Source organism: Pseudorca crassidens, chromosome 1 (assembly GCF_039906515.1).
Source record: "Pseudorca crassidens isolate mPseCra1 chromosome 1, mPseCra1.hap1, whole genome shotgun sequence".
In the NCBI taxonomy this organism is placed as follows: Eukaryota; Metazoa; Chordata; class Mammalia; order Artiodactyla; family Delphinidae; genus Pseudorca; species Pseudorca crassidens.
In genome coordinates, this window is record NC_090296.1 from 30,572,371 (window position 1) to 30,588,526 (window position 16,156).

Genomic DNA, 16,156 nt, shown 5'->3' on the forward strand with positions numbered 1-16,156 from the left:
TCCCATAGGCTGTTAGCCGTCAGCTTTGGATTTCATTCCTTGTTGCCAAAAACACTTGTGGGTCCACATCCGGCGGTGGTTGGGGATCAGGGTCTCTCACGGAAGCCGTAGTCCCCTGAAAGCACAGCTACCACACGGAAAGGAGTGCCACCTCAGCTCCTCGCCACTGGCCTCTCCACAGGGCTCCAGGGATTCTTAAAGTGGCATACTGCTTTTCACATGAGAAATAAGCATGTTTTTGAAGATCTGCTAGTATTGTAGGATCCTCTGTGGAGGTGGGGGGTGGCTGTGGCTCACTTCAGGGACAGACACTGGCAGCAGTAGTTCTGGGAAGTCTAAACTTCATATCCTTTTAATTCTTGTGGCTGCTCTGCCAGTGTGTTCCTCTCCTCAAACACATATATTGCCGTATCTTAAACTCCAGCCACATAAACAAGCTCGTCCCTGCTGAAACCTGGCATAGGTTTCCTGTATTTGAGCCTCTGGAAATTCTATTTTCTCCACTTGAAATGACCTTCCTCCATTTCCTCCTCATGAGTAAGGCCTAGTTCTAAAATTATTTCCTGTGGTAGATCATTAGAATATTGGCCTCCAATGAATCATGTCTCCCTATTGTCAATGTGACACTGCTACTCCTACACCAGGAGATGGAGTTGGTTTCTCCATCCTCTTCAATCTAGGCTGGTCTTGTGACTTTCTTTGAAGAATAGATTGTGGTGGACTTGACATTGTATGAGTTCTAGAGGCTGGGCCTTAAGAAGCCTTTCTGTTTTCATCCTCTGTCTCTTGGAACTCTGAAACCAACAGGCTGTGAAGCAGTCCAGTCTAGCCTACTGGGGGATACAAGGAGATGTGGAGGAGAACTGAAGCCTCAGCGAAGAGTAGGCACCACAGCCAAGCAAGTGAGTGAGGCCATCATAGACCCTCTAGCCTCAGATGAACCATCGGATGACTAGGGCCATATGGGTGAGACCAGCAGAACAACTGCCCCAATTGCTAATTCATGGAGTCATGATCGTGAAAAATGAAAACAATCATTATGGTTTGTGGTAGTTGGTTATATAGCAGTAGATAACTGATACACATCCTCAGAGAAATATTCTAGATATACTCAAGAAAAACTCATGATTCTCTCCTCTGGGCTTTGTTTATTCTTCTAGTATAGTGCATAGCTCATATAACTATTGGTCTACCTGTATCTGTTTCTCTCACTACATTAGTAGCTTTTGAAAAGCAGAGATCAGGTTTCTACTCAGCATCATGTCTCCTGTGCCTACCCTAGCGCGTGGTACAGAGAAATCATGTGGGTTTATCACCCAGGTCATATACTCACCATTTCCTGCAATGCTTTTACCTGCTCTCTGGAACACATGGTCAATCATAAGTAAGACTTTTTTTTAATATCCTCAACGTTTTCAGTTAATATTCCCTTTATCTTCTTCTTTTTTTTTTTTTTTTTGCGGTACACAGGCCTCTCACTGTTGTGGCCTCTCCCATTGCGGAGCACAGGCTCCGGACGCGCAGGCTCAGCGGCCATGGCCCACGGGCCCAGCCGCTCCGCGGCATGTGGGATCTTCCCGGACCGGGGCACGAACCTGTGTCCCCTGCATCGGCAGGCGGACTCTCAACCACTGTGCCACCAGGGAAGCCCTCCCTTTATCTTCTCGTTCTTACCAAATAGGACTGCTTCCCTGTAGCCCTCTTAGGTGGTGCCTATCCTCCCTGCCCCATGCCTTATACCCCTCAGGGTTTGAGGGCAGGTAAGCAACCTCTTTGTTTCTCATGGCTTCATTCAGACTGTCTCCAATCCCTCTCTCTTCTCTAAAGAACACTCAGCTTCGACTCCCATGACATCGGGTTAGACCACCTGTACCCCTTGCTGTGAAAGTCACGTAGTGATACCTGGGTCCCAGCCTCTCATTCCATAAGGACTCACAAGCACCCTCTCTAACACTCCCCAGTAGTGATTTCAATATCCAGAGAGCTCAATCTTCCAAAATCATGACCTCTTAGAGTTCCTTGACCTCCATTCTATCTCAGTCACTTATTCCCATAGTCATACCTTCCATCTTGACACCACCAATATATTGCAACTCCTCTACAATCTCAATTTCAAACATCCACTATCTAATCACCACCTCATATATTTCCAGCCCTCTTTCTCTCACCTCCAGTTCCGAAATTCCTTTGTCACTGGAACCTACAAATTTATTGTAATCATTACTCTTCACTGTTCTTTACCATCTCATGTTCTCGCTTCCCTCCTTAGTCAGTTAAAATTTAATGGTCAGGAGGGAGGGAGACGCAAGAGGGAAGAGATATGGGAACATATGTATATGTATAACTGATTCACTTTGTTATAAAGCAGAAACTAACACACCATTGTAAAGCAATTATACCCCAATAAAGATGTTAAAAAAAAATTTAATGGTCAGGACTTCCCTGGTGGTGCAGTGGTTAAGAATCTGCCTGCCAATGCAGGGGACATGGGTTCGAGCCCGGGTTCGGGAAGATCCCACATACCTCGGAGCAACTAAGCCCGTGCGCCACAGCTACTGAGCCTGTGAGCCACAGCTACTGAAGCCTGCACACCTAGAGCCCATGCTTAGCAACAAGAGAAGCCACCTCAATGAGAAGCTCACGCACCACAACGAAGAGTAGCCCCCACTCGCCGCAACTAGAGAAAGCCTGCATGCAGCAATGAAGACCCAATGCAGCCCAAAATTAATTAATTAATTAAAAAAATACAGTGAGTTAATGTTTAATAAAAAACTTAATGGTCAATCATTTTAGTTATTCTCTTGCCTCTCTTTTGATTTATAACACTCTTATACTTGCTTTAGCCTTTTAAGGACTTTTAATGAAGTCTAATTTTCTACCTGATACATGCCTGAAATCAAGGAAGCTAAATGCGGCTGGAGAAAGATTTGCCTCTCTTTAAATTCATAAATATTAATAATAACCAAGAGGGTCTTTAAGCTACCTAGAAGTCAAAACTCTGTTTCCCTAGTCCAATCTCTTTACTCTCCTAAATGACTAATTCATAGCTTCTAATCTCTTCCCAGTCCTTTAACATCTCTACTGTCTTTGCTGCCCATATTACTAAGAAAATTTAAACAATTAGAAGAAAACTTCTACAAGCTCCCACCACCCCTTTATGCTTATTTGTACCTCTGTGCATTTACTGTGCTTCCCTCCTCTTCCTATGAATACACTGTACATGTTTCAAGCTAAACCTACCCATGTACCTGTGCATCAGATTCAATCCCTTACCTCCTTGTCGAAATCAGTCCTTGAATTTTCCCTCTTTCTCCTGCACCATTTTTTCCTCTTTACTGAATCAGTCTCATCATCATACAAACATACTGTGACTTTCATATTAATTAAAAAACCTACATATTCTAATCTCATTTACCCATTTAGATACTACTGCACTTCTTTCTTTTAAGGAAAACTCCTACGAAGGCTAATAATATTCACTACCTCAACTCACTCTCCTCCCATTCTGACTTGAACCCACTCCAGTAAGGCTTTTTGCTCTCAGTGCTTCACAGAACACGAACTTATCAAGGTCAGCAGTGAAGTCAATGTTGCTAAATTCAGTGGTCGATTCTCAGTCCTTATCTTACCTGACTATCAGTTACATTTGATATAGTAGATCAACTCTACTCTTCCTAGAAATACTTTCTAGAAAATGTGGCTTCCAAGAAACCATATATCCTCCTGATATTCCTTGTCTCCAGCTACTCTTTCTCACTTTGTTTTGCTGACTTCTTCTTTTCTCCATGTCCTCTATATACTAGAGTATCCCAAGTTTTAGGACTTGGACCTGGACTATGTTTTCTACCTACACTCACTCCCTTGGTGAGCTCATTAATTCCATGGCTTTAAATACCATCCATACGCTGATGACTTATGTCCCAGCTCAGACTCTCCCTGAAAAATCTAGATCCACAAACCCAAGTGCCTACTTGTTATTTCCAGTTGAATGTATAATAGGTCCCTAAAATTTGACATGTCTAAAAATTAAGTTTTTGCAAAAACAGATATATAGATGGAGCAGGTTAGAAAGCCCAGAAATAAGCCCATGCACTTATGGTCAATTAATCTACAACAAAGCAGGCAAGGATATACAATGAAGAAAAGACAGTTTCTTCAATAAGTGGTGCTGGGAAAACTGAACAGCTACATGTAAAAGAGTGAAATTAGGACGTTCTCTAACACCATATACAAAAATAAACTCAAAATGGATTAAAGACCTAAATGTAAGACCAGATATTGTAAAACTACTAGAAGAAAACAAAGGCAGAACACTCTCTGATGTAAACTGCAGCAATATCTTTTTGGATCCATCTCCTAGAATGATGGAAATAAAAACAAAAATAAACAAATGGTACCTAATTAAACTTAAATGCTTTTGCACAGCAAAGGAAACCATAAAACAAAACGAAAAGACAACCTACTGAATGGAGAAAATATTTGCAAATGATGCAACTGACAAGGGATTAATTTCCAAAATACACAAACAGCTCATACCACTCAATATCAAAAAAAGAAACAACCCAATCAAAAAATGTGCAGAAAATCTGAATAGGCGTTTCTCCAAAGAAGACATACATATGGCCACGAGGCACATGAAAAGATGCTCAACATCACTAATTATTAGAAAAATGAAATTCAAAACTACAATGAGGAATCACCTCACACTGGGCAGAATGGCCATCATCAAAAAGTCTACAAATAATAAATGCTAGATAGGGTGTGGAGTAAAAGGAACCCTCCTATACTGCTGGTGGGAATGTAAATTGGTGCAGCCACTATGGAGAACAGTATGGAGGTTCCTTAAAAAACTAAAAATAGAGTTACCATATGATCCTGCAATCCTACTCCTGGGCATATATCTGGATAAAACTATAACTCAAAAAGATACATACACCCCAATACTCACTGCAGCACTATTTACAACTGTCAAGACATGGAAGCAACCTAAGTGTCCACTGACAGATGAATGGATAAAGAAGATATGGTATATATATATATATATATATATATATATATATATATATATATATATATATACACACACACACACACACACACATATACAATGGAATATTACTCAGCCATAAAAAAGAATGAAATAGTCATTTGCAGCATCATGGATGGACCCAGTGATTATCATACAAAGTGAAGTAAGCCAGACAAAGACAAATATCATATAATATTGCTTACATGTGGAATCTAAAAAAAAAATGATACAAATGAACTTATTTACAAAACAGAAATAGACCCACAGACATAGAAAACAAACTTATGGTTACTAAAGGGGAAAGGGCAGGGAGAGATAAATTAGGAGTTTGAGATTAACATATACACACTACTGTATATAAAATAAATAACCAACAAGGACCTACTGTATAGCATAGGGAACTCAATATTTTGTAATAACTCAATATTTTGTAATAATAATAAAATAATATACATATATATGTATAACTGAATCACTTTGCTGTACACCTGAAGCTAACACAACATTGTAAATCAACTGTACTTCAATTAAAAAATAAAAATGAAAATAAATTTTTTCATTTCTTATACTTCAGCTAAACAAACAACCCCCCTGCCCCATTCACAGTCTTTGTCATTGAACTTAATGGCAACTCTGTTCTTTTTTTTTTTTTTTTTTGCAGTTCACGGGCCTCTCACTGTTGTGGAGCACAGGCTCCGGACGTGCAGGCTCAGCGGCCATGGCTCACGGGCCCGGCCGCTCCGCGGCATGTGGGATCTTCCCGGACCGGGGCACGAACCCGGATCCCCTGCATTGGCAGGCAGACTCTCAAACACTGCGCCACCAGGGAAGCCCGCAACTCTTTTCTTCTAGTCACTCAAGCCTGAAAGTGTGGAGTCATCATCAATTCCTTTCTTTCTCTCATATTCTACATCAGATCTATCCGCAAATACTATTCTGCCTTTAAGCTTGAATTGGAATCTGACCACTTCACATATCTCTAATGCTGACAGCCTAGTCTGAGTCACCATTTTTACAATAGCCTCCTATCTGGTGCTTAACCTCCCAACTCCCCAGAGTACATACAAGGCAATAGAGTGATCCTGTTGAAATATAAGTCAGAGCATGTCACCCCATGCTCAAAGTCCTCCGGGGGCCTTATAATGACCAAGACGCTACACGATCTAGCTCACCATTATCACTCTGACTTCATCTCTATTATCCTTTCTTTTCTTCACTCTATTCTAGTTCCCTCTTCTTAGTTCCTCAAAACACCAGGAACATGCCTGCCTTGGAGTTTTGCACTGGCTTTCGGGAATGTTTGTTCCCTCAATATCCACATAATGTAACCCCTCATCTCCGTCCATCTTTACTCAAATGTTACCTTCTCAGGAAGTTCTTGCTTGGCCACTAGTTCCAAAATTTTAACACTCCTATCCCCTTTTCATACTTATTTTCTTCATTGGTCTTTATCACTGTGGAAATTCTGCAAATTTTCCTTATTTATTTTATCTCCGCTACTAGAATCTAAATTCCATGAGAGCAGAAATTCTGACCTGTTTCATTTACTTCTGAATCCCCAGTGCCCAACAATGCTTAGAAAATGGTAAATACCCAGTAAATATTTGTTGAGTGAATGACCAGGTATACTGAAAGAAGAACCAGATGGAACTTTAATAAATAAAAATAGGATAATTGAAATAAACACCTGAAAGCTAGACTAAAGGTAAAATTATTTTTCAGAGAACACCACAATGTCAATGAAAGAGATATATGCCATTGTTCATCTTATGAAACTAGCATAAATTTGGTACTGAAACTAGCATAAATTTGGTACCAAAACCAGCAAGCAGGGTAAATAAGAAAACCAACAGACCAATCTTGCCCATGAAAATAGATACAAAATCCTGAACAACATTTTATCAAGCAAAATCCAGAAATGAGTGAAAAAGTATAATATATACTAGCCAATATTAGGGTATAATTCCATTTATATAAATTTCAGAATGAGAGAATACTAAGAATGCAAGCATCTTTCATTATCCAAATCTACTTGGTACTTGAGTTCAGACAGTGACAGTCTGAATAATAAGTTGGGATACTTATGGGTATCTCAACTGAGTACATTTATTTTTTAAAGTAACATATAGTATACTGACTCTTTTTTTTTTTTTTTTGGTGTGCTGTTCTATGAATCTTGACCTATGTATAGATTCATGTCACCACCACTAACCCAATCAGAATACAGAACTGTTATGTCACTACAAAACTCCCCCAACTCCCAATCCCTGGCAACTATTGATCCATTCTCTATCACTATAGTTATTTTGTTTTGGTTTATTTATTTTTTAGAATGTCCTACAAATGGATTCATATAGTATCTAACCTTCTGAGATGGATTTTTTTTCATTCAGACAAATGACTTCGAGATTAATCCAAGTTGGTACATACATCAATAGTTCTCTCCTTTTTATTGCTGGATATGGATGTACCACAGTCTGTTTATTCATTCACCCACTGAAGGACATCTGGGTTGTTTCCAGTCTTTAGAGATGATGAATAAAGTTTCTACGAATATTGACAAGTTTTTGTCTGAAGGTAAGTTTTCATTTCTCTTGGATAAGTACCTAGGAGTGGGATTGCTGGGTCACATGGTAAGGATATGTTTAACTTTGTAAGAAACTTCCAGAGTAGCTGCATCATTTTACCTTCCCACCAACAGCATATGAAAGTTCCAGTTGCTCCATAACCTCACTGACACTTGGTATTGTCAGCATTTTTATTTTAGCCATTCTATTGGTGTGCAGTAGAAACTTAGTCCTTTTGTTTCCCCCAAATGGGAAAGCAAATAGCTAGATTTTGATAGTTAGGGAATCATCTAAAATTTTATCTTAATTTATTTGGTTATTGGTTTGGATAGTAAAGGATACACATCTATGTGGAAAGATTGTGAGGAAAAGCAACAATTTGCTTAATATAAAAGTAGATAGTGGTTCCTCTGGTAGAAGAGGAGGTAGATGCCATCCACTACGTTCCCTAGAGGATCTAAGGTACTGAGGATGTGTTCTTTATGAAGCGGCATGGTGGTACATGTGACCTGTTCTATTCTTCTTGAAACTATACCAATGTGTTTGATAGATTTCACAATTAACAATTTTTAAAGAGATATTTGAGCACAGAAAACACACAAAAACCCCAAAGTAATGCAGAAAAACATTTTAAAACCACTTCTTTCAAGAGTTCAAGTACAATGAGTTAAAACACTTTAAAGCATTTTGTAGAATTTGAATATAAGACTTTTTTTTTTTTTTTGGCGGTACATGGGCCTCTCACTGTTGTGGCCTCTTGCGTTGCGGAGCACAGGCTCCAGACGCGCAGGCTCAGTGGCCATGGTTGACGGGCCCAGCCGCTCCGCGGCATGTGGGATTTTCCCAGACCGGGGCACGAACCCGTGTCCCCTGCATCAGCAGGCGGACTCTCAACCACTGCGCCACCAGTGAAGCCCCATAAGACTTTTTTTAAAGCTTGTTTAAAACTAAAATAATTTCTTTAATATTTCTGCACTTGTGTACACCCCATAGGCCAAATGGCTGATGGGCTAGCCAGTTTATTATTGAGTTTATTTCTTTCCAGAAGCCTCAACCATAGGCTGGTCATGGTTAGACCATTCTTAATGACTGGCAAACAGTAGCTTCTTCCTAGAAACCAGGATCAGAGCTTGACTTTATATAAGAAGCACAGTGAACATATCATCTTTGCTATTCACGAACTATTAGACACCTCCCAGGTCACAGTCAAACCTACACAACACTTCAGCAACACTTCCTTGTTGCCATCAACATCTTGTAAGGAGAATATTTACCTGTGACAACACTGGGGATCTTGGAGAGAAAGCTCTTGACTGTTCTGATAGGCACACCACCTGTCTTGTCATCTTGCATCTTTGTAATGATGTCTTCAATCTGAAAGAGAGGAAAGCAAAGAAGTGTTATTGTATCTCACAAAGTAATAGTAAACAGTACCTTTATAAACAGCCAAAATGTGGGCACATGGATGCCAATAAGAGATATTAGGAAAAGCCTCTGCCTCAGCCAGTAAACTTAGTAGCAGGATCTGCTATGGGCCAAGTGCTGGGGAGAGGGAGGCCAGGGGGTTATATATAACAGCATAAAGCACGGTCTGTAAGAACAACCACTTGCTCCCAGTTCAGCAAGTAAGGAGAAAGAAATTCTTGATAGGATTGGATCCAACATGCAATTCAATATGTATGTGACAAAATTCCTCCTCTTTCCTAAATTGGGTTTATATATAGGTTGAACCATATGAAGTTGCCACATTCAATCTAAAAATGGCAATTTCCTATAGTTTAACCTAACATATTAACATACTGCTGTTAGAAGTATAGGCGGGGCTGCCTCTGGGACCAGAGAAGGATTCAGCCAGAGTCACACAGGGGAAAAAATAAAAGAGTATAAATCAAGATATGGAAAGTGCTGATCTGGAGAAGTTGGAGGACAAGTGTCACGTGGTGGCATGAGGGGGGTCATCTTTAGCCAGGACTTTAGCCAGGACTAAGATGGAACAGGAACAGGATCCTCGGGCTTCCCTGGTGGTGCAGTGGTTGAGAGTCCACCTGCTGATGCAGGGGACACGGGTTCGTGCCCCGGTCTGGGAAGATCCCACATGCCGCAGAGCGGCTGGGCCCGTGAGCCATGGCCGCTGAGCCTGCGCGTCCGGAGCCTGTGATCCGCAATGGGAGAGGCCACAACAGTGAGAGGCCCGCGTACCGAAGAAAAAAAAGAACAGGATCCTCTCCTTTTGGACTAGAGAAGACCACACTATCATGAGAAAGACCATGGTGGGCTACGGCTTGGAGCCGGGTGAAATTGTATTGACGAGACAAGATACTGTGTACATAGACTGAAAACAGAACAGAGAGAGGAGATGGACTACCAAGGAGGTAGGTGCCTAAACTGGGAAACCAATCTGTAGCTGAGAATTTACAAGCCAGATGCAATTTCCTGGGCAGAAATCTTCGGAATGGGATACAGAACAAACTGTAAAAAGGACATAGATCTTTTTGTTTGTTGAGTGGTAGGGAAGGGCAACTGGAAAAGGGAAGAAGATAATGCTTAGTTTTATCACATATTTTGTTCCCCTAAGCAACAGAATGTATTTGAAACACCAGGATGGATTCTCTGAGTGCTTCCAGAGTAGAGTCATATAATTTTAAGTCTAGACATTTAAAGCTGGAGTTCACCTAGTCTAATGTACTAGTATAGCAATTTGTGAGTAAGTTTCTCAAATCACATGACTAACAACTTATTTGAAAGAAATAGGTAACTTGTTAGAGACAAAGTTAGCATAAGATATAACATAATAATAATGATAATATATAATAGCCAAAATATATTAAGAATGTATTATGTAGGTACGATTCTAAGTACTATAGATATATTATCCTATTTAATTCCCATGATTACTTCATAGCCTAGATTCCACTATTATCCCCATTTTCAGATAAAGAAGCTGAGATTTAGTGAGGTGTATCAATCAGGGTAGACTAAGTTAAGCTGTGGTAACAAATAACCCTCGAAATCACAATGGTTTAATGTAACCAAGTTTATTTTTCTCTCATGCTACAAGTCTATCGGAGATCACCAGGAGGACTCTGTTCATTGTAGTTACCCTGGGACCGAGGCTGACGGAGTAGCCACCATCTTGAATGTTGTTGCTCATTGTGTTAGAGAGACAAGAGAGAATTCTGGAGACTCTTGCATGAGTTGTTGCATGTTATAGCCCAGACGTTACTATAATAATATCACATTTCTTTGGACAGGACGAGTCACCACCCAACCACAAAGGAACCAGGGGGTCCAGTCTTCTGGGTGCCAGGAAGAGAGGGGAGAGGACCATCTGTGAGCAGCATCAGTGACAGCACAGAGATTAAACCACCTTCCCAAGGTCACACAGCTACCCAGTGGTGGATCTGAACTTGAACCCAGCCACATATCCCAGAGATCAGGCTTCTAAACCCTGGGGTGCTCTGTCACCCAGTAAGAGTCTCAGAGGAGCAGCCAAGCAGGAAGACCATTCTCCCCTGGATATTTCTTGGTTTCCCAGAGAAGAACTGATAGTGAGAAGCAATCTTAAGCTCCCTGCCCTTAGGCAGTGGTTGAATATATCACACCAGGAAAAAGGGTCATTCTCTGAAGACCTGTATTCTGTTAGATGACAGGATAAGGAGGAATTTCATCCACATTCTTGTTAATAGTCTCAGCTAGAGCCCCACCTTTTGTCCTCTAAACTCAACTCAACGATTCACAGTAGTTTGAGTATTTATTACTTACTGATAGTTAAGGAGAGTTATTCCTAGAAAAATGATCAGATTTTCAAAGTAATCTATGCTTTTGATCTAGTGTGCTATGTGAAACCAGAAGTATCAGTTACATTGCTGCTTTTTAAGAAATGGCCAGAAAATCACTGGGAATTGGAGGAAAGCCAATATTTCAATTCAGTTAGACCCCTGACTTGACATTAGTTGGTAAAGGTTCCAGTCTGTTCTGATGTGGACTGGATTTAAAAACTGACAGAGGACATCTCCATGATTGTTTTTTCCTCTGCTCTGTTTAGTTGCTTTATCACACCATTGAATCTTAAAAGGACCTGTCTACTAAAGAAGAAGACCTATCCTCTTATGTTGGCCCACAACGTACCAAGAGGTAGATCACTCGTCAGAGGTTACAGCTAGATCCAAAGGACAATCTCCTTAAATGACCAGAAAGGGGATAACGTTCTAGCAATAGTTTACAGCATCAGAGGTGTAGAAAAATGTTTCATTGATCCCCAATTCTTGACTCCTCCCCAGAATTAATAGACACCCAGATCCTTGTTCTGGCCTCATGGTGGGTGGAAAGTCTGCTTCTTGACTTTGGGGCTTAGCCATGTGACTTGCCTGGCTAATGGGATGTTATTGAATGTGATGTGAGCAGAGGCTTTCAATGCACCTGGATGGTGATGCTTACCCCCTTCCCTGGCCCTCCTGCATCAGATAGTTGTTGTTCCAAGGAAGGTGAGAGACATCTAGAGCAGAAGGGACCCAACCCATAGCTAGACAGTCAAAACTCAGCTGACCTACAGACTCATGAGCGAGAAACGCATGTTTATTGTTGTATGCCACTGAGTTTGGAGTGATTTGCTATGCAGAAAAATTGTGGCTCTAGCTGACTGATACACAGGGCTCTGAAAAAAAATGCATTTGTCAAAACTGATGAAGCCACAAATAATAAGAATCAATAAACCTTAGAGGTAGGGCATCCTAGAATCCAACCCTTTTAAAGAATGCAGAAATTCCATCTACACCATTCACCATGTGCTTAAAAATTCTTAGGGTATATTCTACCAATATTATGTCAGGCAAATTTGTGATACCTGAGTTTGATTCCATAGCATGGTCCACTGTGACATCAGCTAATAATTCTGTCTCTGAAATTTTTTTCATGGTTTCCGGAGAAATGCTAAGAGTACAGACCTACCAAAAGATCAAAAGTGGGCTCCCAGGAGCTTATATAAATTATAATGACAAACATTTTCAGAACATCTATGTTATGATCAATACTGTCCTAGGTATTTTAAATCAATTATCTGATACTTTTCTCAGTCTTAAAATTTATTTAACAAAGATATTGAAATTAAGGCTCAGAAAGGTTAAGTCATTTATCCAAGGACACACAGCTATTAAGTGGCAAAGCCAGGATTCTTACCCAAGTCTTCCTGTCTCCAATGCCCAAGCTCTGTCTATCAAATCTAAGGTTCATCTCTTATCCTCAACCAGTGCCTACCAACATGCTTTTTAGATACAAGGCACTTAATACTGTTTGCATTAAAGGGAACGTTTAGTTCAGTCCTAAGAGGATAAAGGAGAAAAAAGAGAAATTGATCCAGATAATCAGATTCTCAGCCATCTCAAGGTTTATTTTGGCCCAATGACTGTTGATGTCTGGTTGCTCAGCATTTTCTCTCTTTGTCCCAGGGGCTTGGTTGGACTTATCCTCTATTGGCAGATCACAGCTCCTGGGTTGGGAATGGGGAGATGGGAGGTATATACTTTTGTTTTCTTGACTGTTCAGTTCCATCTAACTTCTGGTACCTTTTGTTCCTGAGGAAGAGCAACATCAATTCCCTGAAGTTCTGTGTCATCAGGGAGCATGTTGGACCCAAGTTACACTGTGCCAATCAATAAGCAGGTGGCCCTTATCTGACAGCCAAGTGATGCGGAGAAACCACGTGGCCAGCTCGGCCAGTTCTGCCTGGATGGCTCACAACAACCAAATGCCCTTCTCTAAGGAGCTCAGAGCTCAGCACTGACAGGCAGGTAAAACATCCTTCCAAACAGCAGGAAAAGTGGAAAGCACTATACCATAGAGTGGGTTTTCTTTGAAATGAGGAATATTATGAGGACAGTAGACATAATTCACTGCAAGAGCCATGGGGTATGAGAGGAGTGGGGAGAAGCAATCCTCCCTTTACAAACTGAAGCCACAGAAGGACAGTAGGAAGAACACTGGTCTGAGGTCCAAGAGAAATGCCAGCCTCAGCTTCACTGTTTTGCTGTGTTGACCTTGGATAAGCTACTTAACCTCTCTGGACTTCACTTCCCTCATCTCTACAGCGATAGCTCTGGTTGCTAAACTAAGATTTCTATTTCTAAAACATGAGAGACTCCTCTGACTTGACAAATGCAAAGCTGTGTCTGCAAGGAAGGAATAGGACCAGCAATCAGGCCCCTGGGTCACCATTCTGCCCATCTGTCAGGTGGATCCAGAACGCTTCCCAGTGCTGAGCAGTGCAAGGTGGGGGAAAGGTGCTGGGCAGGACCAGGGAGTTTTGATGTTTTTAGAAATCATTTCAGACAGATGGCATCAGAAGTCAGACGGAGACATGATCCAAAGAGGCCTTGACACTGGCCTTTCTTGCCCAGCTCCATCTCTGTTTGGATAGATGGCATGCCTAACAGAAATGACTAAGGGCCAATATTAGTTTTGTTTGTGTAAATTAATTATCTGATAACTAATTTATTTAGCTCCTCCAATCTTTCCTCAGTGGAAGATTAGAAAACATGAAGAATAGGCAAACTATGTTGCCATTATTTAAAAAAAAGTCCACCACGACTTCAGCAAAGAAGGCAGAGTATGCCTCAGGCATGAAGGTCTTTTTTATTGAAGCATTTCATCTTGACTTAGCAATCAGTTGCCTATTTCTAGCTACTAATGACTGTTACTTCAGCTCCTGCATTCTTTAAAAACCCCTTCTGCTTTGGTGTCTGCGAATGAGTGAAAATGAATCTTTGGACACATCTTATCAGCCCAGAAGCAGGAATCAGAGCTGGCAAATGATAATCATATTTCTTAATCCAAAATGGGCATGCTTCACTGAGTATGGTCTGTCCCATATGTGTTCCATAAGATCAGGCCATTTCTCACTTTTATTTTTAAAAACACCACACACTGCTATTCTCAACATTTAAATGTCCTCAGCTTCACCTACTGGTTTAGTGGACATTTAATGAGCATCTACAAAGTGCCAGGCACCGATTTAGTTTCTATGGTTACAAAAAGTAGGTAAAAGAGAGAATCTGTTCCTCTTCATCATGGACTAATAAATTTCAGAAAGACTCAGGGATGTAGGCTGTGTTGGAGACAGCAGAGCCAAGTATGAGTTCCAAAGAAGCTAGAAACACTAAGGAATACCACTTTCAGAGACCCTCAGAGGGGGAACCATCAAGACTTCCGCCCTTTTCCTCCATCCCATTCAAAAGACTGATTTCAATGTCAGGAGCAGACTTTTGAGATTCTTTGTGCTATGACAATGATTGCAATGCCTGCTAATTTGTATTCAGTTAAACTTACTTTTGAATCACTGTATCAGCCTAGAATGCTTTTGACGGAAAGTTTTAAAAAATCCAAACTTAGAGCAGTATGGAGGTTCCTTAAAAAACTAAAAATAGAGCTACCATATGATCTTGCAATCCTACCCCTGGGCATATATCTGGATAAAACTATAATTTAAAAAGATACATGGTGCGGAAGGGGAGAGGCAGAACGTGAAAAGGAGGGCCTCTGGAGTGTGGAGTTCCGGAGTTTGCAGGTAAACTTATAAAGTAATATAAAAATATTGTCATATGAGATAGCCTCATCCACCAGAGGGGAGACAGCAGAAGCAAGAAGAACTATAATCCTACAGCCTGTGGAAAAAAATCCACATTCACAGAGAGATAGACAAGATGAAAAGGCAGAGGGCTATGTACCAGATGAAGGAACAAGATAAAACCCCAGAAAAACAACGAAATGAAGTGGAGATAGGCAACCTTCCAGAAAAATAATTCAGAATAATGATAGTGAAGATGATCCAGGACCTCAGAAAAAGAATGGCAGCAAAGATCAAGAAGATGCAAGAAATATTTAACAAAGACCTAGAAGAATTAAAGAACAAACAGAGATGAACAATACAATGACTGAAATGAAAACTGCACTAGAAGGAATCAATAGCAGAATAACTGAGGCAGAAGAACAGATAAGTGACCTGGAAGACAGAATGGTGGAATTCACTGCCATGGAACAGAATAAAGAAAAAAGAATGTAAAGAAATGAAGACAGCCTAAGAGACCTCTGGGACAACATTAAACGCAACAACATTCGCATTATAGGGCTCCCAGAAGGAGAAGAGAGAGAGAAAGGGCCTGAGAAAATATTTGAAGAGATTATAGTCGAAAACTTCCCTAACATGGGAAAGGAAATAGCCACTCAAGTCCAGGAAGCGCAGAGAGTCCCATAAAGGATAAACCCAAGGAGAAACACGCCAAGTCACATAGTAATCAAACTGACAAAAATTAAAGACAAAGAAAAATTATTGAAAGCAACAAGGGAAAAATGACAAATAACATACAAGGGAACTCCCATAAGGTTAACAGCTGATTTCTCAGCAGAAACTCTACAAGCCAGAAGGGAGTGGCATGACATATTTAAAGTGACGAAAGGGAAGAGCCTACAACCAAGATTACTCTACCTGGCAAGGATCTCATTCAGATTCAACAGAGAAATCAAAAGCTTTACAGACAAGCAAAAGCTAAGAGATTTCAGCACCACCAAA

General features: G+C 40.7%; 1 protein-coding gene across 3 annotated transcripts in view; it reads right to left on the reverse strand.

Annotated features, from left to right (window-relative positions):
* The window catches only part of RGS6 (regulator of G protein signaling 6), a 575,129-nt gene that overhangs the window by 177,361 nt on the left and 381,612 nt on the right, over nt 1-16,156 (reverse strand). For all 3 annotated transcript variants that reach the window (XM_067731476.1, XM_067731467.1, XM_067731459.1), the window contains exon 3: nt 8,871-8,970. In XM_067731476.1, coding sequence (XP_067587577.1) covers nt 8,871-8,970 — 100 coding nt within the window. The remainder of the gene's footprint in view (nt 1-8,870; nt 8,971-16,156) is intronic.